At 48.2% G+C, this 22,382-nt stretch overlaps 1 protein-coding gene across 1 annotated transcript; it reads left to right on the top strand.

Annotated features, from left to right (window-relative positions):
* The first annotated feature begins 3,761 nt into the window (after positions 1-3,761).
* STC1 (stanniocalcin 1) lies at positions 3,762-12,238 on the top strand. Its single transcript, XM_082495734.1, has 4 exons — positions 3,762-4,116; positions 6,467-6,609; positions 7,639-7,850; positions 11,497-12,238. The coding sequence occupies exons 1-4, from the start codon at positions 3,999-4,001 to the stop codon at positions 11,765-11,767; spliced, it is 744 nt and encodes a 247-aa protein (XP_082351860.1). The 5' UTR covers positions 3,762-3,998; the 3' UTR covers positions 11,768-12,238.
* The last annotated feature ends 10,144 nt before the right edge of the window (positions 12,239-22,382 follow it).

The raw sequence follows: 22,382 nt of genomic DNA, 5'->3' as shown, positions 1-22,382 counted from the left end.
GCGGCGGCTCTTTCCAGCCATCCTTTTTGGGTGTTAACAGAGTTAAGCGCGGTGTGTCGACCGGCCGAGCCGCGAGGAAAGGGTGGGGTGGCTGCGTACGTGTGTGCCAAAGTGTCGCCGCCGCGAGAGGAGGTCCGTTTGCTTGGAAGGAGCAGAGACGTGCAGGGGCGAACCGGCAGAGCGTTGCTAACTCCCGAGGTGATGCAGTTGCTCACGTCCCTCCGGAGCGGAGCGAATGGAGGGGGTCCTGTGCCGGGGAAGGGGGGGCTGAAAGGTGGGCAGAGATCCAGTTACACAATGGCGGGGGGGGGTGGGAGGGGCGCTGCCCTCCCAGCAGCTTCCAGCCAGGGAGCAGCTGAGCACAAAGCAGGGGGGGTTATTGACTTTGGGTTCCCTTCTATTCTTTTTTCTTCTTCTTCCCCCCCCCCCAATTTCTTGAGGTTGGACAAAAATCTTAACACCTTGGGAACAGACTAACAGCGGTACAATAGCGCGTTCTGTTCAGTTTAATAGGATCTCTTGACTGGGAATGGAAAGAAGGGAAAGGTTCACTCCGGGCTAACAGTGCCTTTCTTTTTTTTCTTTTTCTTTACGTGTATCAGCCAGGAAACAAACCCTTCTACTTCAGGGCTGCATTTAACCTGTAAGGGAAGCTACGGAGAATACTCTTCTAGCAGGTTATGCCAAGCTTTTAGCAGGGAGCAGTGGAACTTCTTTGGGGATTTTATTTTTTTTTTTTTTTTTTCTCTTTTGTGAGATCCCTGGGGTCTAGCCCAGCTGTTAACTGAGAACAGGAGGAGGGAAGACTTCTAGGGAAAAATCTTATCCCATAATGGATATTCTTCTTGTGTCCCTGAACCTTCTAGCAACAGTCTTAACCCCCCCTCCGGAGTGGGCAAACCACCGATCTTTGAACAGTCGGATGATTCCCGTGCTGGTTGGTTCTTTCTCCCTTTAAAAGCTTGAGCGCAAGAGAGAAGCCAAGCTCCTCCGCCTTCATAAAGTGAGTGCAGAATGGAAGATACAGGGGGATTTTGCAGTTCTTGTTGCCTTCAGTATGCAAAATAAGTAATGGCAATATGCTCTGGTACCAAAGGACTCAAATGTCTCGCGCAGAAATTTGCTCGCACAAGTCTCCTGCCAAATTTGACAGCAGCCCAGCATGGGTCCTTCACTCCTGAATTCATTTTCCCACTTTCTGAAAGCATTAATAAAGGTACTGCCTTCACAAGGGCTTTCTGGAGGCTCGATAGAGTTTTTCGGATATTGTAATGTTTGCGTGTGTCCTGATCCAATATATCGCACTGTATTGTGGTGCCCGTTCCCATTACCAAACTGAACCTCATCTTACAGTTAATTTCCCGGTATTGCTATCCGTCATTAAAACTGGTTGCTTTAAAAATATGCAGCAGGTACAAATACTAGATATGTTCCTAAAGGAGTAAATCAGCCCTGGAATAATGATATGAGAAAGAATAGAAAATGTGCTGGAAGAATTTTAGTATCTATAGGAACTACTTGCTACTAATTTTTCCTTACATTTGGACTCAAATCAGCGTGTATACGTGCTGAGAGAGCCAGGACAACCTGTTTTGTTTTGCAAACTACTTCAGTTCAGATTGAAACATTAAAAAAGGCAAGTAGGAATGTTCACCTTGGGGGTGAAGGGGTGGAGAAATCGGGCTTTGAGTTTGAAAGTCAATTTTGTGGAAAATGCAATGCTTCCACTCCAAATAGGACTTAGATAGAATGGTGATTCATTCCCCCATTGAAGTCAATGCCAGAGTTGCTTTTGATTTAATCAGAATCAAACCCTATGGGATTATTCTCACTTGCAAACTGGACTGGTCCTATTAAGTAGAGAAACCACAGTGCTTTTGCAGGGCTGCTTCTTTTTTTTTTTATTTTTATTTCTTTTTTTTTTTTTTAATGTAATGAAATTGGCTCAGTGTCACAAAGCAGAGACGAAACCCGAAACCCTTCTGTTTCAGTGCGTTTTGAATGTTCTTGGAACATCTGGCACAGCTGTTGTTTTGACCCCAAGGCAGGAGTACAACCTCGCTCCTGTTCCTATTCCAATTGAAGCTGACACCAAATATGCCAACACGGATGGGGCTGCGCAGCCCAAACTGAGCTGTCAGCTCCATCTCGGAAGAAATCGGAGCTCAGGGATGGGGTGAGGAATCGGAGCGGTCCCACTGTCCCAGTCAGAGCTGTCAAAGCTAGGCAAAAAAAGGGAGGAATGAGGTAAAACAGTGGGCACTGTTTCTGGAGCTCCGCTAAGGGAAGAGGCTACTTCTGTTTTTCTTTAAATTGTTTCCTTATTGACTTAAATTTAGCCACCCATAAACCCGAATGAATGCCCTCAGGATGAGGGGTTGGTGGGGTTTTTTTTGCACCTCCACTTAAATGAGATTTGTAGAATTGGTTCATCCAAACGGAACTTCTGTGTGTGGATGTTGCTGTGAGTCTGTTGGAGCTGCGTTTCCTCGCCTGGCACCAGAGACGAGAGTATTTTTCCTTCGCCTGGAAAGATCGTGGGGATAACTGAGTGAGAATCAAACACGCTCACAATCCAAAAGAAGCTATCTGGTCTTTGATCAGTAATATCTGATATCTAAACCTTTTGACTTATTCTAAGCTGCAGAAACTTGTCATTTTTTATCTACAAATCTTTCTCCCTGCACCTTCCCGATTTCCTTTCAGCTCTAAGGCTTAATACTACCGCTTACGCTTTCATCCCTTAAATACTCAGAGCCTTAAATTGTCTCTGGTATACAGGATAATCAGTTCAGTAGTGTGCTAATCCTCATTATGTGCCTATTAAAATGAAGATTAAATCAAGCATTAGGGTGCCTCCTCCCGTTATGAAATCTGAAAAACAGGATTGAACTTGAGGGGGGAGAAAAACCACCAAACACCTAAAAAAAAAAAAAATTGTTTCTTGAGCTTCACTGGGAAGCGGTAAAAGCACAACTCTGCTGAAGGCTGGGTACGAACACGTGATTTTATTAAGGTAATTGTGCAAGTGCAGAGGAGATAAGGAACGCGGTGCACAAGGAATAAGGTTTTAGGCACCGCGAGGGTATTTGCATGTGCCTACGTGAGGCGTAGTGTGTTTGTACCCGGGTTCGGCGTTGTGCACACGTGCTTTGGCAGGCGAGAGGCGATGCCGCCCATCTGCACGCACACAGGTACATCCTCTTCGGCTTACTGGGGGGGACTGGGGTCAGGTGCTGAGCTCACCCACTGCACCAAGGCTCGCTGCCAGCCCCCGTTCTACGTGCCTGACGAAAATGCCCCTTCCCTTCTTCCAAGCTGCTGTAACCCTGGGATAACTGCTAAACGGATGGGAAAATAGCTTTTCTTAAAGGGCAGGTGATTTTTATTTCTTTTTTTTTTCGGGGGGGGGGGGGGTTGGGGGGGAAGATTTGAGGACTGCCCTGTCATTTCCTTGAGCTCAATTATCCATCGGAAGTGCCCCCCCCCCCTCCCCCCCCCGTCCTCCTCTCCCCTCCCTTTCCCCACCGCCTCTCCAAAGATTAACTTTTGGGCGATTGTTGTTTGGCAGGTACTTTTAATTGGCTGGAAAATATTCTTCCTGTGAAGTTGCAGTTTTCTGGGGCTTGAATGAGTCCAGTCTGCCATTGGCTCTGCCCGGCGCCTCCCGATTGGTTCGGCAGCCCGCGGGGGGGACCGATAAGGGCGGCTATAAAAGCCCTCGGCGCCGCTCCCGGTCCCCCAGCGAGCGGGAGCCGGAGGGTCCAGGCAGAGCCCCGCGGCCGCGCGTCCCCTGCCCCGGCGGAGCCCTCTCTCCCTCCCTGGGAGCGCGTACCCACAGCCACATCCTTGCTCAAGCCGAAGTGGAAGAGGAGAGAGAGAGAGACAGAGACACACACACACACACACATACACCAGGGGGAAAAAAAAAAAAAAAGCAACCAAAAAAAAAAAAAAACCCACCCAAAACCTCACACTTAGCGGAAACTTGTCAGAGAATGCTCCTAAAGTCTGGTTTTCTGCTGCTGCTGGTGATCAGTGCATCTGCATCCTATGAAGCTGAACAGAATGACTCTGTGAGCCCCAGGAAACCCAGGGTGGCAGCCCAGAACTCAGGTAACACCCAGCAAGGAGGGCTTCGAGCCTCAGCCCTGATGTCTTAAACTGTTTCAGATGTCTCTGCTGATTATTTTCTTCTTTTTTTCTCTTTTTTCTTCCTTTTTTCCTTTTTTTTATTTTTCTTTTTTTCCCCTTCCCCCCCCCCTTTTTTTTCTTCCTTTTTTTCTTCTTTTTTTTTCCTTATAAACTTAATGGCTGGTAGGAACAAATATTAATTGAAGGGTCTGATTCAGGAGGATGTTGGTGCATAGCTGGAGAAGAAATCTCCTTTCAGGAGCTGGGTCAGGGAACCGGTGTGTGCTCTGCTTGCAGGATGCGATCCGTTCTCTCTCCTCCTCCCCCATCTACTAAATGAGTTCCATGTACTTTTTTTTTTTCTTCTCCTGCTTGCATGTATCTGTCTCTCTTCTCCAATTGCTATCATACTTTGGTGTTAAATTCCTTGCTTTTTAGGAAGTTGGTAAAATCTGTGGAAATTTGACTGAACCATTGTTCTGCCAAACATCTGTCTATTCAAAGAGGGGGAGAGAGATGTGTGACTTTGAAGAATGCAGTAACCTAGAAACTGTCCACTGCCAGCATTTATTTTCAAAAACTGATTGCTATCAGTTAGATGGCACCATAAAAATACAATTGTGACATTTAGCAAACTTGCTTTTACAATGGATAAAAAAATTGCTGGCAAGTCAGCTCTGGATGTCTCTACTTTGTGCACTATAGATGCTTAGATAAGTTGGACACATTGTCTTGAACAATGGAAATTTAAAAATCTGTCTTCTAGTATACTGAAAAGATATTAGGTCTCTAATTTGGAGCTCATTAACAGATGTCTTATTTTAGATCTGCAAGGCTCTGCAGCATTATACTAGGGTGTTTGCTCAATTTCCTTTTGTATTTGGTTGCTATAGAAACATAGGGTCTCACTATTGCACCGTGCCTAAAACAATAAAAGCTTAATGCATACTAAGTCTGCTGAAAGCAAAGTTATAATTTGAACCTGTGGAAACATAATTATGGGAATGACTTGTGCGATGGTGAGGTTATGAACTGGGGAGAGGATGATCTTACCAAATATTTCTCCCTTCAGGCACGTAAGCAAGAGTGGAGAACGAGGAGGGGTTAATTGGGTGATTTTTTTATTTTTTATTTTTATTTTTTTTTCCTCCTCTTTTCTGTAAAGATCCTAGTTCTATCAATATGTCTTTAGGCTACAACTTAGCTCTTAATAAGGTGTCTTCTCTTCTCCTAAATGCAAATCCTCACTTTTCCCACACCTAGGACCTTGATGGGAGACACTGGGTTTGCATTTCTTCCTAAAGAATGTCTCGTAACATGATCTGCAAAAGTAATGAATATGCCTCGCACAGACACATAAGGGGACAGATGTTCAGTTTACCAAAAAAGGTTAATCCCTCCTAATTTCAGGGCAATCATGTGGCAATACTGCTGATTCATTGTTAAAATGCATAGTATCTGCACTAAGAAAGATGGGATGACATGGATACCCTCCTGTTCAGACTAACTACTGCCTCAAGGATTTTAATTATACATGGTCAGCTCCGTTTCGTTAACTTTCTCTGCCCAAATGTCGCTTCTCTTTACGAATCTTCAGCAATATGACCTCTCTTGGCTATGCTTGTAAACTGCTGGGGACCAGGTTAGTCATTAGCACCGAGCTGCTACTTCAAGTCCTTTGCCGTTCTCATAATTGACACGCAAACTAAAATCTTATTTCTTAGATACTTTATGCTTTTTAGAAAAGCACAAATTCCTCCAATGCTAGCAAAACCAGCGCTTCCTCGCAATAAGTGCAGATTTCACGCCAGCTTATTGGCAATGGCCGTCACTTCGGTCTCATTTTCGGATGAGGTTTGTGAGCCGCGCGCCGCCAAGCTGCTCTGACCTCCCTCCGCTCCGACACCGCAGAGGAGACCTCACCGCCCAGTGCTTTTCATGGGCCCGTCCTCGTTACTTCTGCCTTCTTCGGAGGATCTCTGAATAAAGCTGTAAACGTGTGCAATCAAAATTAGGTTGGGATAGACCTGTAAGTCTCCATCGAGGCAAAGACTATCAGGTGTTGCCTCTCTCTTAATCCATATGCGGCCAGTTGAAGGTTTTGGTAGTTGCAACTTCTGTTCCTTGATTTGCTGGTGATCTGTTGCATGACTTCATTAATAACTCCCTTTGGCCTCTCTTCATTACCTCTCCTTCCGGTCCCGAAAACCGCGAAGGCTACCGCTTGGCTGCAGCCGAGCGTGACTTGACGTTGCGCCGGAGAAGGGCGTTATGGCGCGGGGTGTCGGGGAGCGGCGCGTCTGTAACGTTGTGCCTGTGCCTCTCTCTGCAGCCGAGGTGGTTCGCTGTCTGAACAGTGCCCTCCAGGTGGGCTGCGGGGCCTTCGCCTGCCTGGAGAACTCCACGTGCGACACAGATGGCATGTACGACATCTGCAAGTCCTTCCTCTACAGCGCTGCTAAATTTGACACTCAGGTACGGTACGAGTATAAAGGGGACAAGAATAATACCTCGCCGTTAGAGCTCCCTTTTCATGCCCCGATTCGATAAAGTGCTTTTACAAGTCCTGCGGCACTAAAGCACGTGCTTAAACGCATTGCTGAATGGATGCCTTAATTTCTGCATCCTCACGGAGGTGGGGTCCGTGCAGGCTTAACCCTTCCTTTCTTGCAGCCCTTCCCGCTGCTTAGCTACTCCTCTTAACCACGATTTTGGGTTTTGGCTACAAATTGCATCCTTCAGGGCTATTTTCTACGGTACATTTTCCACATACTGTATGCTATGTGTGAGGACTTGGCAAGGAGTGTTTTGTGGGGCGGAGAGCGAAGTTTCCTCTTCAGGAGGAAATATAAACGTTCTTCTAACAAAGTAAGTCTTCTGACTGTGTGACCTGGCACAGGGCTGGGATTTGAATTGGAAGTCTTCGGGCCTGGGAATGCACGGCCAGATCAGCCTCTCCGGAGCTGCAGTCGCTCGCGGCAGAATAAATAGGATAATATCAGAGGACTGTGGCTCTGCCAAGGGCCCTTTTCCTTCGTACTCCCTTCCCAAAACGTGCACGCCCCCTCATTCCCTGCGCTCTCGCTCCCAAGGACAAACTTAAAAGCTCTTAAAGCATCTTGAGGTCTGGTGAACCAGATGCGTTAAATCGCTGGTATGCGGCGAGCCGTCCGCCCCCCTCCCGCAGGGCAGAATTGGCCCATCTCTGGTGCTGGCACCCCTCGGGCTGTGCACGCAAAGACTTCCATTGCCTACATCTTTTGGGAACAGGAGCTTGCTGTTCTCCCTGGACTGTGTGCGTCCCGACCGAAACGGCTGTGGGTATAACTGTGATAATTGCGAGCGTTGAGGGTCCAATTCCCTGCCGTGCTTGGTAAGGGACCTCCAGCAGGTCTGTTAATCGCAGCAAGGGTAATTAATAGCAGCCAGCCACAACAGAGTAGCTGCTCGTGCATCCTTCTCTATGAAATCTGTTGCAGTTTAAGGTTTTGCTTCTGTTTCCAGGGAAAAGCTTTTGTGAAAGAAAGCTTGAAATGCATTGCAAATGGGGTTACGTCCAAGGTGTTCCTCGCCATCCGGAGGTGCTCCACTTTCCAAAGAATGATCTCCGAAGTGCAAGAGGAGTGCTACAGCAAACTGGACATGTGCGGCATTGCGAAACGAAATCCCGAAGCCATCACGGAGGTCGTCCAGCTTCCAAATCAGTTCTCAAACCGGTACGTGAAGCTTTCCTCGGCTGAAATGCATCGAATGCAAAAATGTGAAGCACAGAGAAAGAAATGAGAGGAGCCAAGTTGACTAACTTCTTACAAGTCCTGATATAGCTTAGTCTAAAGTAACGCTCTCTGCCTGTTCAAATCCTTGTTAAGTTTTACCAGCATTCTTTGGATTCGCTTTTTTGGTAAATACACTTACAAACATCTCCAGGGGAGAATCATAAAATTAACTAGACGTACGTTACTTCAAAGCCCGGAGTTTGTTTAAATGTTAGTCCTTTTAGTTTGAATGGGGTATAATGGTCAACAGAGCTTTTCAACACCAAACCAGTTTGCTTCATATGGCATCGCTGGCATATTGAGCACTTAAGAGCTTCTCAACCTATTGCAACTTCATTCACTTTTTCAGCCTGCAGCCATCCCCCTTTTTGGGGTTTCTCTGGCACCTGGCAGATGCAGCCTTGCCCTCTGACTTCCCGTGCTGATGCGAAGAACTAGGAAAGCTCAAAGGGAACCAGCGAACAGGTTCCTCTATAACCTTATTCTTCCGGGATCCAGTAGTTCATATTTCTAGGGATAGCCTGGCATTCTTAATGGCCTCTTTTAGGGTTTTCACCCGTGTTCCTTCTTGATAGCAAAGGGCTGCCTGCAGAAACGGGCATGGCACCTTTATCTGAGCACAGAACTGCCCTGTCCCCATCCTCCAAGGACAAGGGACAGAGAGGAGCTTCAGGGAGCTACTGCAATCTGCGCAGTCACGCTGCAAGGGCAGGGATTTCTTCCTCTAAATCCTGGAACAATCAGTGCTGAGTCTTGTGATTGGGATAAAAGGGATCTTTTTGAACAGTTTGAGTAAATATGCTCTAGAATTTGAGTGCAAACAGCCCAAGCTGCAATTTAACGTGTTGGCTGGCTGCAGCGAATGCTGCAGCTCCTCTGGGGTGGCTGTTTGACTTGATCTAGAAGCATCTTAAACCTCCAGACCTGTCCTAGGACAGGTATGCAAGTGATATATAGATGTTGCATCTGTGACCGGCATAAATTTATTCTAGAAAGCTCTAGTGTAGATGTTATATTCAGAAAATTATACTTGTGGGAAGGAGAAAATTATACTTGTGTGTCTTTCCCCTCTTTCCCCAAGCAAATTTGGGAGAGGTTTGCTTGAGCGTTCCCCCGAGGGCTGGGACGAGGAGCAGGCGGCACCGTGGCACCAGTGGTTGACAGGCTGAAAGAGCGGTTCAGGTTAATACGATGGACTGTAGAGTTAAACAGCCCTTGGCGGGGCCGTGGGGGCGTTGGGCTGAAGGAGGGACGTGTGGACGCTTGAGCGAGGGAGGATGCAGTGACAGCAGCAGCGGTGTTATACGTGTTGGGGATGTTCCTCTCCTGAGGACTGAGCCTGAACCGGAGCCGCTGTCTCCCGAGGCGGCGGGAGCTCCTCCCCCACAGCCGCCAACCCTCACCAAAGCCAGAGGATATTATGACATGTTGAGTAACAAAAGCAGCAGGATTTCCCAGCTAATAGTTTACATTGAGGTCTCCTAAAGCATCCTGCTTTCCCAGCCCCTGTCCCAACATAGCCACAGAATAAGAATGTGCCACTTGGCCGGGGATGCCGAGGGGAAGTAGTTAAAGGTCATAGCATCTTCCTGCGATTTAATCTCATGGCAGGAGCAGGAGGAGAGGAAAGCCGTGTTGCCTTTGCTTGCCGTCTGGCTACCGAAAGGCACTAGCGAGCTGTTTGATTGCAGCTCCAGCTATGGAAACCACCCAGCGGTGTTTGTTTGAAGGAGGTGTAGGCAGAGCGGCAGAGGAAGGTGGGTGGGATCTGTTCCTCCTGCCCTGATAGATGGGGGCTGATTTAAGCTGGACGCATGGCTTGCACAGATGTGTTCATCACCGACTACCATGCGCGCTTCGGACCTTAATATTGGCACTGGGGCGTTGTGCTTGCACTGTGCTCCGCCGTGCCAAAGCCTGGTCCTTTTGTACTTCAGATGCGGCAGAAACTTTAACCTCACCTGACCTCCACTGGCTGCGCTAAAGGCCAAAGCTGAGAGTTAGGAAAGGAGTTTGAATGTGAACTCTCATTTCCCTCTTCCTTCCCCTCCTCCACCTGTGGGTTATTCTCTTCTCCGCTCCTGTGGAAAAATGTCACGGTGACCTTAAAGGCTTGAAATAAGTTCCCTGACGTCCTTTCAGGCAGAAGTAGCCAAACAAATATGGGATTGCTCCTCTTTTCTCAACTTTCTCTCCCTGGGAAGATGTTCTCTTGTACCGCGAGGTCCCGCTTTGCTCTCCCTGCCCGAGCCAGCCGTGCGCCGGGGCTGTGCTGGTTCTGCCTTTGCCCCGCGGAGGATCGCTCCTTTGAGCACTCTTCTCCGCTCGGCCCAAGCAGCGCTGGGGAGACAGATCAGCAGAGTTTCCTGGCTCCCTCCTTGTGCGAGGAGCGCATCCTGGAGGTTGCCGGGAGGTGAAAACGTGGCAGCAGGCTGTAGAGGAGGCAGGCACGCAACAGGGCGAAGCGTAAGGTCCTCACTTGGGATTTAACGTGTGCTCAGCTTGTTGGAAGCGACAACTGATTGTGCATCCTAAAGACCTGTCCCCAGGGAATATGTGCGTCTGTCAGGCGCTGACTTGGACTGAGCTTGCTTCTCCCTCTCCTGGTCCCTTGCGGAAAGGGAAGGGAGAGGGATGGAAGGGGGTGGTGCCACAGGGATGGATGCATTCATAGGAAGGGTCATACTGGCTGAGACCAGTGGTCTGTTTAGTCTGTTGTCCTGTCTGGTGATGGGCAGTGTCTGTCCATTAGAAAGATGCAATTATTTTTTTTTTTTTCCAAAGCCTAGAAACTCAGGTTGTTTAGCCGAGACTAAAACACATACTTAAGCCACTTACGAGATCCTTGCTCTTCCCTTCTTCCCAATCCACTGGGGTAACACCAAAATCACTGGTGCTTATAGCCTTACCTTGCAGAGCTGGAGCAGCCGCTCATTTAGGACAACTAAATTAGAGGTTTGAAGGGTTGTGTTCCTTCCATATGTCATGGGCACAGCATCACCAGGGCATTTGATAGATGCAGTGAGAATACATACATTGTGTGTGCACTGTGAAAAATCAATTTCAAACAGACCCTGAATGACTTAAAAATTTCTGATTGTCAGCCTGGAGAAAAGAACGCTCTGGGGAGACCTTCTGGCGGCCTTCCAGTACCTGAAGGGGCTACAGGAGAGCTGGGGAAGGACTTTGTACAAGGGCATGTAGTGATAGGATGAGGGGGAATGGCTTCAAACTGGAAGAGGGCAGATGTAGATGAGATATTAGGAAGAAATTTTTCCCTCTGAGGACGGTGAGCCCCTGGCGCAGGGTGCCCCGAGAAGCTGTGGCCGCCCCATCCCTGGAGGGGTTCAAGGCCGGGTTGGACGGGGCTTGGAGCAACCTGGGCTGGGGGGGGTGGCCCTGCCCAGGGCAGGGGGTGGCACTGAGTGGTCTTCAAGGACCCTTCCAACTCAACCCATTCTACGATTCTGTGATTCTCATAGTTCTATTGCTTGGACTGGTCTCCTGACTTGAGATCAGTTCTTACCTTGCTGCTTTCGTCTTGCCCGGAGCTGTCTTGGAATAACAGATGGTAACTCTTGTGCAGGTATTACAACAAGCTGGTGAGAAGCTTACTGGAGTGCGACGAAGAGACTGTCAGCACCATCAAGGACAGCTTGATGGAGAAGATTGGGCCCAACATGGCAAGCCTCTTCCACCTGCTGCAGACAGATCACTGCGCCCAGGGCCACCCACGTGCAGACTTCACCAGGAGACGTATCACCGAGCCGCAGAAGCTAAAACTCTACTTCAGGAACCTCCGAGGTGAGGGGTCCGTGCCGGCCCACGCAAAGCGCAGCTCCGCCGAAAGCGCGTAAGGCCTCGGGGGAGCGACAATGGGTGTGTAAGGGATGCTAAGCACTACCAAAGCTGAAGTCTCTCTTCTAGAAGAGTAAAGCACCCAAACCAAGTGTACTGTAGCTAGTTTTAATAACAACCAGGAACTGGTTTTAGATTTAGTCATTAATATTTTCTATTCCTCTCGAACAAAACTTTTGCATGGATCTGTGTTCAGTGTCTCAGCTTTCCCGCCATCGGAATGTCTCCATCTCTTTTCTTCCCCACAAAAATACACCCCAAACAATCTTAGTCTTAAATATAACCGTACAGTAGTCAGGCCTTCAGACACCAAACTCTAAACGTACTGTAGCGCTAACACCATTGAAGTCTGAAGATTTGGCACCAAGGAGAATAGCTTATTCTCTCTTGTGTTAAGCTGGTAGGCGACGATAGATGCACTAATAACTATTGCACATCCTAAAGATGTCAATGGAATTCGTGTTATGAATCTGTGCTGGCCATGGACGAATATGAATGTCATATTCCTGGTCTCTTAGTGTCATGCAGTCCTAATCCTTCCCACACAGCTCCGTTAACCCCTTGATTTACCAAACTCCCTAGCTGTGGATGAGGCTAGTTACCGGGACCTGGCACCGCGGTGCAAAATGAGTTAAAACTAACCCCCCCCCCCCCCCCCAACACACACCAAATCAGGAAAGGAACATTTTGTACTATGGAAATGATTAAAAGAGGTGCCAGTCTATGGTTGAAGCTAGTCAGAAGGTTACGTAATCTTGCATTGTATTTAAAAGCTAACATCTATGTACTGTATTTAACTGTCTAAAGCTTTAAAGGAAATCTAACACAAACAAACCCTGTCTTAAGACTAGAGTATTAAAGGTCTTGCTCTAACTGTGGTATAAATAGTTTTAAAATCTGTCATGTACTGTACATAAATTCCACGAGAGTCTGCTTAAAAGGAGCAGAATATAATATCTTTATTGCATAAACTTAGTTTTGTAAGTTAGCTATTTCTTTTTTTCCTGGAAACAGTAGCTCTGTCATATTCAAGAGTTCGCATTCTACTCTGTGGCCTTTTTATAATGAAAGAGAAAATGCTTAGGACAGGAATTACAGGGCCAGAAACAAGCCTCTCTTCTCACAGTTAAAATGGAGGAGGGGAAAAAAAAAAAAGAAAGAAAAAAAAAAAAAAAAAGAAGAGTTCAGACTGGCCAGTGCTATCTGCACAGAGCTGCTGTGAGACGTAGTCATACCCAAGGCACGAGTGCTGCTGGAGAGCTATTTGGGGAATTATCAGATGGCTGACAAAAAGCTGCTTTGGGTTCTCGTAGCTGCCACAGGGTAAAAACTTCCTTTAGAAAGTTGATTTCTGGGGAAAGGCAGGAAAAATCCTTACATTCTCTTCAGCTTCAGAAGCAAAGCAGTGTGCCTGCCTTTAAGAGGACACATGCGTTAGTGCTCTCGGATCTGCCTTTCCTCCCCTCCACCTCTCCGGCAGCCCCTGCGAGCGGGAGCGGAGCGCCGGACCCGCCGCGGCGGCGGGGGGCTCCCCCAGGGCCGCTCCGCACAGTAGCCTGGCCGGGCTTCGGGGAGCCAAAAAAAGCCACGCCGTGGCATGCGATCAGCCGGGCCAGTCCCACGCTCCAAATCTATCCCGTTCGAGTCCGCCTGCAGAGTGGATGACTCTTGCTCGACTAGTTAGAGAGCTAATAAAGGAGGGATCTATTTTTCTTTTCAAAATCTAAAGCAATATAACTTCTTTTTTTTTCTTTTTTTTTAAAACCACAAAGCCTTTAAACAATAACTTGCTGCTAATATATTGAAACCAGATGCAGTGGCAGCATTTCTAATATTGCTGTCTTCATTAAATGTAGCCCAAAAGTGCTGTCATAAAATTGTAAGCAGCAAAAAATGTTGCTGACGGTAGAGGGTTGTTATTTTATTTTATTATTTTTTTTTTTTAATACTCTGAATCGTGCCGTCCAGGGCAAGCAAGATGCAATATTGCTCGTTCTTAAATCGCAGTCAGGTATATAGAGTCCAACACAACGAAGTTTCGCAAGGTGAAAACCAAAGGCCCCTTGAATACCCTGACCCAAAAAATTTGACTTAGGCTTAGGAATGGATCCCAGAACGGCGCACGCGCGACTCTCCGCCCTACAGCATCGCCCCTCGCGCTGCGCCGCTGGGAGACGGCGGCTGCTAAACGGGGAGTTCTGCTGGGCTTTGCGCATCGGGCGCGTACCGCTGTTTGGGGAACCAGTTACAAAAAGGTCTGTCCCAGCTCCGGCTCCGGGTACCGGAGGCCCCGGGGGGGTTCGCGCCAGCAGAGCTCGCTGAGGACATCTGGCAGCCACCGCTTTCCATGGGGACACTCCTCGTGGCGAGTGGCTTCTCTGCCGCTTTGGGCACCCGTTTCTGTGGAAACCCAAAGAAGGTTTATCAAGTTGATTTGGGGATGGGGAGGAGGGTTGGGTTACCCCAAACCCCATCATTTTGGGTTGTAATAATTAACTTTCTTCTTCCGGTAGGAACTTTAAAACTTGTTGTCCCCTTAGTATGGGTGGGTAGATGACTGGGAAAATAATTCCCCCTGATTCGATGTGCTCTGGTGCCACAGGTGAACGTCCCCTGTGCAAACCAAAGCTCGGCCTCTCCGCGCCGGCACTGCCCTCGGGGACTCGCCGGGTGCCCCGTGCCGGAGAGAGCCTCAACCGCATCCCGAGACTTTTTGAGCTGCTTTAAGGTCACTTTTGTCCCCCTACGCTGAAGCAGTAAGGAAGCCGCGAGCACACGTCCCGAAAATCGAAAGGCCTGGGGTTCACCTTGCCTAACTTTTGCCGTGGAGCCCAAAGTGGCCGTTGAAAAACCCTCTCTTTTCAGGGGAGGGGACACGGAGACGGGGGAGGCGCTTCCCGTCGCCTGGGAAGGATGCCTGATGTTAGGTGGTTTGACTTAGGTGAGAGAGATCCCCCCCCCGGGGACGGGGAATGATTCTCCATATCAAGTCCAGCTATTTCACGTTTTATTTAATCTCTAACGCTTTTTATTTTTTTTAATCTTGCGTTCATTGCAAAATGGTTTCTCTTGGGGGCGGGGAGGGGCTTATCTAGAAATGTTTGCATGATTCTCATCGTGATTTGTTTGCACTTTAGATGTTTTGTGCCATTATAAATTTGCATTATGTATTTATAATTTAAAGATACTTAGAAGGGGGAGAGAGTTTGGGTTTTTTGGTTTTGTTTTTTTTTTTTTTGCTGAGTACTGGAATAAACAGTGAGCATATCTGGTATATGTCATTATTTATTGTTTAAATTACATTTTTAAAGCTCAGTGTGTTCATATAAAGGTTATTTGAAACATATCATAGTAATGAGAAAGATGCAAGTTATTTTCTTTGCTTATTTTTATAATTAAAGATGCATAACATAATGAGGCCTATGTTGGATTTTCTTCTGCAATGAAATAAAATGTCGAATTTAAGGGTTTTGCGTGTCTGACTCTTTCCTTGAACCTTACTGTGACTGCTGATGGTGATACTACCAGCTTCCAGTTCTTCCACTTGCTTTTGACTGAGCATCGTCGCTTTTACGTCATCTCTTCCGGATGCTGAAGGCCGCGGGGGCAGCGGGTGGGCAGGAGAGGTTCATCTCACGCAGTCTCCGGCAGCGAGGCTGGAGGACAAGCGGTAGAAAGGGATGAGTGCAGAGCAAAAGATTCCTGAAGTAGCCCTTCGGCATGTCCAGTATCACTGGAATAATCCCCCGGATACGTTTGGTCCCACCAAAACCTCCGATCCTGGATCCCGGCAGCGTCCGAGGGCAGCTGCAAATCCCAGAGCTAATGAAGCTCTTGTCACGCGTCTCTGAGAGTGGCCTGACCTTGGAAGTCGTGTCTCATTTAGCCTCATGACAAAATTAAAGGCAGAAACATCTTTTGATGAACGCATCCATAACAGCATTGCAGGAAAAAGAAAATACCTTGATTTTTGGCTTTGATGTACATGGAAATGTGCATTTACACTTCATTCAGGAAATCTCTAATTTCCAGTGGAAGATCAAAAAAGGTTTAATACTCCTCAGAGGAAGACTGGCAGACTAATACAGAGTTATCGCTCCAAAAAATACTGCAAAGCTTAAAAAACTATTTCCCCTGTCGATAGGGTAAGACTTGTCTGAGAGAATCAAAGAATAAATATTAGCAATACAGGGGATTAAAAAAAAATAAATCTCTTCTTCCTTCTTGTTTTGTCCAGCAACTTAGAACTTACTTTCCAAAGGGGCGATTAAAACTTTGCTTTTGCTAAAACTCCTTTTTAGTCAAAAACTTAAGTCCGTGGTAAGATGCAGTAAGTTAAAAATCAGAATTTATCGTTCTTTGCAAACAAATCCGCCGCTGTTGGTCACAGCATTGTGAGCTGATGAGCCAGAGCGACGCGACATTTCACATTGCTGCCAACCAGGGCCGAGGTGCGGAGGGAACTGGACCTTCCTGGAGACCCCATTTACTGCTGTTAATTGGTTGGTGGTGATGAGCCACCCCCCACCTGCTTGGGGAATTCTCCCTATTCCTGCCTCCAGGTGAGCTTCACGGTTCCAGCGGGAGTTGAGGTAATATCTCAGAAAAAGGCAGAAAAGGTGATCAGGGACGTCATCTGCGTACTGCCGCTTTGGTGGGGTTTCTCATGAAGTTCTTTCCCCAAATGAAGAAGTTGAAAGCGAAAAGGATCACTAAGAAATGTCGACATCGCTTCCACGACTGAGCACCAAAGCAGTTGGGTTTACGGAAGGAACACAAACCCAGTTCCCGTCCGTACGCGAGTGCCACCGCGTCCCCCGTCTCAGAAATGGCTGTCACCCGCCGCCCTCTTCATTTGCTCTGCCGTTAGTTGGAATCCCCAAACCACTTCTGAGCATCCACTCACCTACCTGTAAATCACCGCCTCCTAACTACAACCCCCCCACACACTTTCTAGGAGCCAAAGCAGCAAAAGGAGCAGCGTTTGCTTAGAAATGGCAAAAAGGTTTTGGGACAAACAGTGAATTACGCAGTGCTAGAAACAGAGCCAGTGAACATCTCTGCTCGGGCAAAAGGGTGTCTTGGAAAGAGTACAGACGCCACGCTTCCAAAAGCCGGCTTTCACGGCTATTTCGTAATTAATAACCACTATAAAATAATTACTGTCAATACAATGTACTATTCCTATGAAATCTTCATAAATCTCAGCCTGTGTGGCTCCCTCCGCAGCAAACTGCAGCCCCAAAATGAAGCTGCTCTTAGAGACTTCGGGGCTTTTGTCGGCCCAAAGCACCTCACCCCAATGCGTGGAGCCACTTGGAAATCCGGACTTTTCTATAATAAATTCTGCACAATAAATGATGTTTGAAACCCTGCTCATTCTGGGTTGGTTTTTTTTTTTTTCTTTCTCCCCATCGCTCCCCCGAGTGCTAAAGCTCGACCCCGAAGTGAAAGGAGTAAATGACACAAGAACTCTCCAGCGTGGTTCAGAGCAAGATCAACTCTGCTCCGCCGGGAAGTGCAGCATTATAATACCAGTTTTCCTTCCTCCTCCCAAATTCAAGACCAACCTCGTGGTGGAGATTATGTATTCTATAGGTAAAAATGTCAACAATTCATTTACACAGCGTAAAAAGGAGGCAGCATGGCCTTATTATTATTATTATTATTATTATTATTATTATTATTATTATTATTATTATTATTATTATTATTATTATTATTATTATTATTATTATTATTATTATTTATTCTTCCCCTCCTCTTCTTCTTCTTCTTCTTCTTCTTCTTCTCCTTCCCCTCTTCTCCTTCTCCTTCTCCTTCTTCTTCTTCTTCTTCTTCTTCTTCTTTTTCTTCTCCTTCTTCTATTATATTATCATTAGCATTAGCACTATTATTATTATTATTATTATTACTATTATTATTATCATCGTTGTTGTTGTTATTATTGTAAATTTCACGGGGAATTTTTACCTGGTGTCCCCAACTGCGACAACATTTCTGAAGCACAACAACTCCTCAAGAGTTAGAAAACAAATGCCGCATTTCGAGCAGTGCTAATAACCGGGGGTTTGATTTCCAAAAAGCAGCAGCAGCAGTGGGGGGGTCTCATCAGGAGAGCCACCGCAGTGCAAAGCCGGCGCAGAAACCACCTCCTGGCAAAAGAAATCTCAGCTGGATGATGGCGGAGCGCTCGGACTGCATTAGAGTCCTGGTTATCATCTTCAAATGGAACAAACAGAGCAGGAGTTGATTTGATTTGGCCGAGGCCCAAAGTACATGATTGACTGATGTTCTTGTCTTGTCTTTTTTTTTTTTTTTTTGTATTAAAGTTTCGTTACAAAACCAGGGGAAAAATCATTTCAGATTTTCCTGGTCCTCACCCTTCCTGCTTGCTTCGCTGTTTGGAGCAAGGAGGGAGAGAGAGAGAGAAAGGGAGAGCGGGCGAGGAGGAGTGTGATCTTTGGCATTTCGAATGACACCAGGCAAAAGGACTGGGAGTGAAATTTGGGAACGGACTCCACTTCCTGCCTCCCGTGAACTTAGAAAAATAAAAAGCAGAGAAAAAAAAAAACCAACCCTTCCACAATATAATAAAGGACATTGTCTTTGCCACCGTGATTCAGCCAGTGCGACCGGGAATATGAAAGAAGTTTAAAAAAAAAAAGTGAAGTAGGATGCTAAAAATACAATCAAAGTGCAAACAAAGTGCCTCCGCAGTGGTCGTTCCCATCGTGCGAGGTTCGATGGGCGAGAGGCAAAAGGACAAGGCAGAAGGAACGCAAATGAATGCAGAATTTACCATATCATAAACCCGGGAACTCGCAGCGGGGGGACACTGAGCTATACACATGCAATCGAGATTTTCCTATACTTTAGTGTAACGCAATGGCCAAAAATTACGCTGATGGATTTTTTGGGGGGGTACCACTGCTTGAAATCCCTCTCTTCCCCAGGCCTGATCGGAAGGAGGGACACTCAGCACATAAAAGCTTATGGAAAATAGCGTTCAACAGCATAATCCACTCACAAAAATTACTTTCTTTCAACAAATCAGAATTTTCCAGGAAGACAACTCTTCCTCACCTCATTCACAGTATCCAAAGCCGTAGTTTCAAGGGCCGGGCTCTTCCTCGCGAAGGCCAAGTTAGGCGCTAGAGATAACGTCAGGTAATTTTAGCTTAACCCCCCCTTATCTGGGCGACGGAGAGGGATCCAGGTTGCGAGCGGCTGGAGAACCTCAGGCAGAAAATACCTGTGAGAGACACGGGAGCTTTATTCCAGACGACAGCTGGAAAAACTAGTAAAACCTGTATGAGCTCATGGAGGGGGGGGGGATATGTAATTATTTTCACACAGGCGGGATTTTTTTTCTCCTTTTTTCTTTTTTTCCCTCTTTAGTTTTTATTTTTAAGCAGACTGAACTGCCAGGATAGCCCAGATTGCGGCTACAAAGTACGAGCCCTGTCACCTGCGCCTTCCCGCTGCCCCTTCCAGCCTTTCCCCGGGCCGGGAGGGGTAAAACTGAGCCCGTCAGAATGGTTATTTAAAGAGGAAAATCATTTTATGGAAACTGCGTTCCCTGTATTCTCAAGCCGGGAGAAAATTCCAGTTGGTTCCTTTGAATCGCCTTCGGGGTTATTTTTCATCTGCAGGCTTGGAGCGGTTTTGTGCTGCGAAAACAAATCTCTGCTCTTCTCTCGATGTGCTGTTTGGCTTGGAGTAATCAACCGGGCTCAATAAAATCATCAGCCGTCTCCAGCCAGTAGTGCCGAAACCTTAGCACGATTTTGCTCTCAACTGGGGAATTTAGAGAGTCCGAAGCAGCAGAACGAGCCCAGCTATTTATTTTTATTACCGGGCTGATAATTAATCCTAGAAATTTTTTCAGGACTTAAAAAATCTTTTTCTGAGCTGTTGTTTGCTTAACTGCTTCACATGTGTTTCTTAGAATCATTTTTATTCGCTGGCCGTGATTTTCGTGGGAATGAGGTGTCCGTCTGTGGGGTTCGAGTTCACATTCGTGGCTAATTATCTGGGAAAGGTCCCTTTGATCTTTTCCTAAATACGCCTTTATTCCTATGGCCACAGTGAAGGGCACGGCCCCCACAGGGCAGACTTGCAGAGGAGCTGCGGGCATGAAAATTTAAAAAATTAAATGAATCTCAACAATAGGAGAAGAATACAGCTGTTTTCTTGGGTTTCTCATTCCTCCATCACATTTGCTCGCTCCGGTGCTCCCGGGCACTGGTTTGCACGAGCATCGCTCAACTCCCGGCCCCAACAACCTGCCCCTTCGCCCGCCGCCTCTGCCCACGCCGGACACGCTCCTGCTGTGCGGCTGCGAATCTTTCCTGCCCGAGGTAAACCTTTCCTTCCTCTGGGCAAAGCCGCTGTCCTCAGGAAGAAGGAAGGAGGAGGCTGAGAGTCCCGGCGGCTCACGGAAAAGTGTGTGACTGGTTAGGTGGAGCTGCCGTCGGTGAGTCAAGGGAGTCCCAACGACGCACGAGCATTTTCCTCCTCGTCACTCGCCCGGGTGCCGGCGGGGACGGACACCCCAACCCCGCTGACACGGTTAAAGCTTTGATTGATGGAGCTGGAGAGGGCAGATGTTTTATCGCTGCATCAGAGGAAAGGGCTCCGGGCAGATCCACCCACGGGGCCCCCGGGGGAGATGCACCAGCCCCGGCGCTGGATTCCCAGGTCAGGGAGCAAACTTCCCTTAAGGATGGGGAGTGGTACGTTCTGGCCGAAAAAATGAGATTACCAGAAGGACAATATTGGTTTTTCCTCTGGTGTGGAAAGGCGTTCTGCTCGGCTCCCAGCATTGTGCGGCTTTATTCTTCCGAGGGGTGGACGTGGCGCTGACGGAGCCTGACGCTCACCCCACCGTTAGTCACTAATCAGAGTCCAGTACGAGGGACCTTTCGCTTGAAGCCTCGGGGCCCCTCGGCGCTCCGCGGAAGACCAGCATCCAGGGGAATTTTCCGCAAATACCAGGGATTTTCCCGGCATCCCCTTTTGGGGCTGCTCAGGGCACTCCGATGCAGCGCCGGGTTGAGCTCAGCGGGGCTGAGAAAGGGGCTGAGCCCATCCCGCTCCAAACACCGGCCGCAGCCGCCACCCCCGGCCCCTTTACGCGCGGCTGAGTTGCCAGGAGCATCCGGCCACGACGCCTCCCAAATTTCACATCCCAGCGCAGCTGAAAAAAAAAAAAACAAGTCACGTCGGCGTTGTAGAAATCCCGCGCGCGTCGGTGCCCGGCTCAGCTTCCCCATCTCCTGCTCAGTTTTTGCAGCAACTGACCGCAGAAGAGCGAATACCCCTCTGCTCTGACATTCAGACCGTGAGAAAAACCCCATCGTTTGCCATAGAGAGAGCGAAACATTCCCTCTAACTTGAAATTCCCGCGATTTGCTAAGCAAGGCCAGCGGGAGCAGCAGCCGTCCCGCGCCGCGGCCGGGCTCTGGTGAGCGTTGGGTTTTTTCAGCATCCCCTGATGGGGACGATATGAAGGAATGAATAATACAGTGGTTTTTCTATATTACATGTGTGGTCAGAGAGATCTGCTGCGCTCTGGCTGCTCGGCACGCAGGCGGCAGTTCCTTCCCGAGGTTGTAAATGTTGTTTGAATGCGGTAATGAGCTTTTCGCACGCTGAGGGAACCCTTAGCCACGTTCGTTGCCCCTGAGTGCCTTAAAAGAAGTGAGGGAACGGTCCCAGCTCGCCGCCACCCTCCACATCCCAACGCCCGGCCGAGATCTGAGCTCCCAAAAAGTCCTGTTTGCCCTGGGATAAGCCTGACCGAGGCAAACTAAGGATGGATTTGATTTAAGGAATGACAGGAAAGAAAACATGGAGATACTCTCTTCTGGAGAGGCATTTTGGGCTTCCAGCTCAGCTGCAGTTCGATTTTAAGACAATTATTGATGAAATCTCAAGAAGTTTGGGACTCAGTCATGACGGCAAAGGGCGAAGCTGAAGCTCGGTGCTAATCCCGACCAAACCCCCTCCCGGCTGTTCTGCTGGGAACGGGGCGAAGGCTGCGTCAGCCCCTGCGCAGCATCACTCCGGAGGATTTCTCATGCAGCTCCGGGGCTGTCAGGAAACCATTAAGAAAGCAAAGGAAACAAAAGCAAGTCAAACAGTTTTGATCCCGCTCACCCTCTTCCCCCCACGGCGCTGACGCCGGAGAGCGGGATTATTCAGGGTGCCCTTTGAAGCCATACTTGCGTCAAAGGACGGCACCTGAAAACGGGGAACCGTCTCGATTCCAGCCCGGATTCGAGGCAAAGGGGAGCGGGGGCTGATTTGGGACAGAGCCGCATCTCTGCAAACTTTTGCGTGGCTCGTTCAGTCGCTGCCGCCTCTAACGCAGCGCGTTTCCCAGTCCTGCTGTGGGGATTGCGCTGGGCGGCGAGAAAACCAGCCCTCGTCTGCGCACTTTTCCCCAGTCTGGGCTTAAACCAGCTCACGGCTGAGCCGGCAAAGCACGTCGTGATCCGCATCCCCATCCCAGCCGGGGAGCGCAGCCGCGCCGTGTCCCCCTCCTCTCGAGCATCACAAAATGATGCATTTCAGAGCGAACAGGCGACCCAAAAGTTGCTTTCTCCC

This window comes from Vanellus vanellus (assembly GCF_965231255.1).
Source record: "Vanellus vanellus genome assembly, chromosome: 26".
Taxonomy (NCBI): domain Eukaryota; kingdom Metazoa; phylum Chordata; class Aves; order Charadriiformes; family Charadriidae; genus Vanellus; species Vanellus vanellus.
Note: the sequence above shows the minus strand (reverse complement) of the source record. Positions and strands in the feature narration are given on the sequence as shown.

Bases quoted from the DNA above. Each gene is read 5' to 3' on its own strand.
- STC1 (XM_082495734.1), top strand. From the start codon at position 3,999: ATGCTCCTAAAGTCTGGTTTTCTGCTGCTGCTGGTGATCAGTGCATCT. The intron at 4,117-6,466 runs GTAACACCCAGC...CTCTCTCTGCAG, and splicing joins GGTGGCAGCCCAGAACTCAG to CCGAGGTGGTTCGCTGTCTG. The intron at 6,610-7,638 runs GTACGGTACGAG...TTCTGTTTCCAG, and splicing joins CTGCTAAATTTGACACTCAG to GGAAAAGCTTTTGTGAAAGA.